The sequence below is a fragment of the Echinops telfairi genome, unplaced genomic scaffold, assembly GCF_000313985.2.
Source record: "Echinops telfairi isolate 266 unplaced genomic scaffold, ASM31398v2 ScPeMD7_2010;HRSCAF=2546, whole genome shotgun sequence".
Lineage (NCBI taxonomy): Eukaryota > Metazoa > Chordata > Mammalia > Afrosoricida > Tenrecidae > Echinops > Echinops telfairi.
This window is the reverse complement of record NW_022105908.1, coordinates 24,060,265-24,061,778: the sequence shown is the minus strand read 5'-3', so window position 1 is coordinate 24,061,778 and position 1,514 is coordinate 24,060,265. Positions and strand designations below refer to the sequence as shown.

The 1,514-nt window shown below is 46.8% G+C and overlaps 1 protein-coding gene across 4 annotated transcripts in view; it reads right to left on the bottom strand.

The window, feature by feature from the left end:
* The window catches only part of ANKFY1 (ankyrin repeat and FYVE domain containing 1), an 86,933-nt gene that overhangs the window by 61,878 nt on the left and 23,541 nt on the right, over nt 1–1,514 (bottom strand). For 3 of the 4 annotated variants that reach the window (XM_004716157.2, XM_045293357.1, XM_045293358.1), the window contains exon 2: nt 899–1,091. In XM_004716157.2, coding sequence (XP_004716214.1) covers nt 899–1,091 — 193 coding nt within the window. Of the gene's footprint in view, nt 1–898; nt 1,092–1,514 lie in introns of those variants that run through there. The other variant, XM_045293359.1, reaches the window with a different exon arrangement.

The following is a 1,514-nucleotide window of genomic DNA, read 5'->3' as shown; positions in this document are numbered from 1 at the left end:
CTGCTCTACGAGCTTTATGTGTATTCGTGAATTTAATCCTTACAACCTTAGAGATTACTATTCTCCCCATTCTACACATCATGAACCCGAGGCATGTCATGTTAACGGCAGATCACGGGGCGATTTCAGCTTCCACCATCAAGCCGACTGAGCCCTGGTGGCACAGATGACACGCTAGGTTGCTAAGTGAAAGGCCTACAATCCAAACCTACCAGCCACTGAGAGGGATAAGGTGAGGCACTCTGTTTCCATGACAACTTACTGACTCAATCTCTATGGAGTACTTCTGTTCTACAGGGTCACTTCAAATTGCTGACACAGCAACGCCTCTGTGGGTTTCCGAGGCTGTAACTTTTTACAGGAGTAGAAAGCCCAGTCTTTCTCCCCAAGAGCAACTGGTGGTTTCAAACTGCTGGCCTTGAGGATCGCCCCCCAATGTTTAACCACTACACTACCAGGGTTCCTATCAGTCAGGTTCCTGTCACAGGGTCAGGTCACCAAGAGTCAACAGCAGTGGACTCAGTTTGGTTTATCATCAAGCCTCAACCATCACACATACTGGTCAGGGTTCTAAGACTTATTCTTTGACTGTCCCAAATGAACCTCACTTCCTCCCTCTCCCCCCCACATTCCTCACTAGTTAAACCTTAGCTAGTTCTTTCTGCATGGGTGATGCTATCGCCTTGACTACTAGACTGCTGAAGATAAGCAGAGGATAAGAGACAAAATTATTTGCCTCAAGGATCTTATTTTCTAGGGAATAAAGGCTGGCTGGCTAATGTCCTGATCAGATAGAATCAAATTTGGGGAGGAAGTCAAGGAGCTAGAAGATGCAATGGGGCTAAGGAGTGAAGTAAAAGGGCTTGTGACCCCATGCAGCCCCTGTCCCAGACCTTACCTATACTGCTCCTGCTCACAGAGGTCGGCCACGAACGTCAGCAGCCGGCTGATGAAGGACTCGCTGCTGTTTTCCTTGTCAGCTTGTGCAGCCAACAAAGTGCATCTCTTCTCGGTCTCAGCCAATTTGTTCTGCAGCTTGACATATTCTTTGCGGAGAAGCATCAAGTGCTTCTCCAACTTGGCTACCTCCTCTGCAAGGGAAACAAAGAAGGCAAGTTTACCAGGGAAAACAAACAAACAGCAGGCCCACATCCCACCTACGGGATTGCTGCCAAATGAGTAAACACATGCCAGGTCTAATAGTTCTTGGTGATACCCCTACAAGACCCCGGCATGGCTTCACGATGCTGCCCTCTAGGCCAAGGAGACACTCGTGGTCCAAGATTTCTGCTCTCAAGTTCCCTGAAGCTAAATAGTCAATGTATGACAACGAATAGACAGACACATGAAGATTCTGACAGGCACTGGCTCTGCAAACCCTTCCCTACCAAGTCTGAGTTTCAGAGAGAAAGGACAGCAAATTGCCTACGACTTTCTATTTATTTTTTCTTTTGTTTTTAGATTCTAATTTTTTTAATCGTTTTATTAGGGGCTCATACAACTCTTACCGCAAT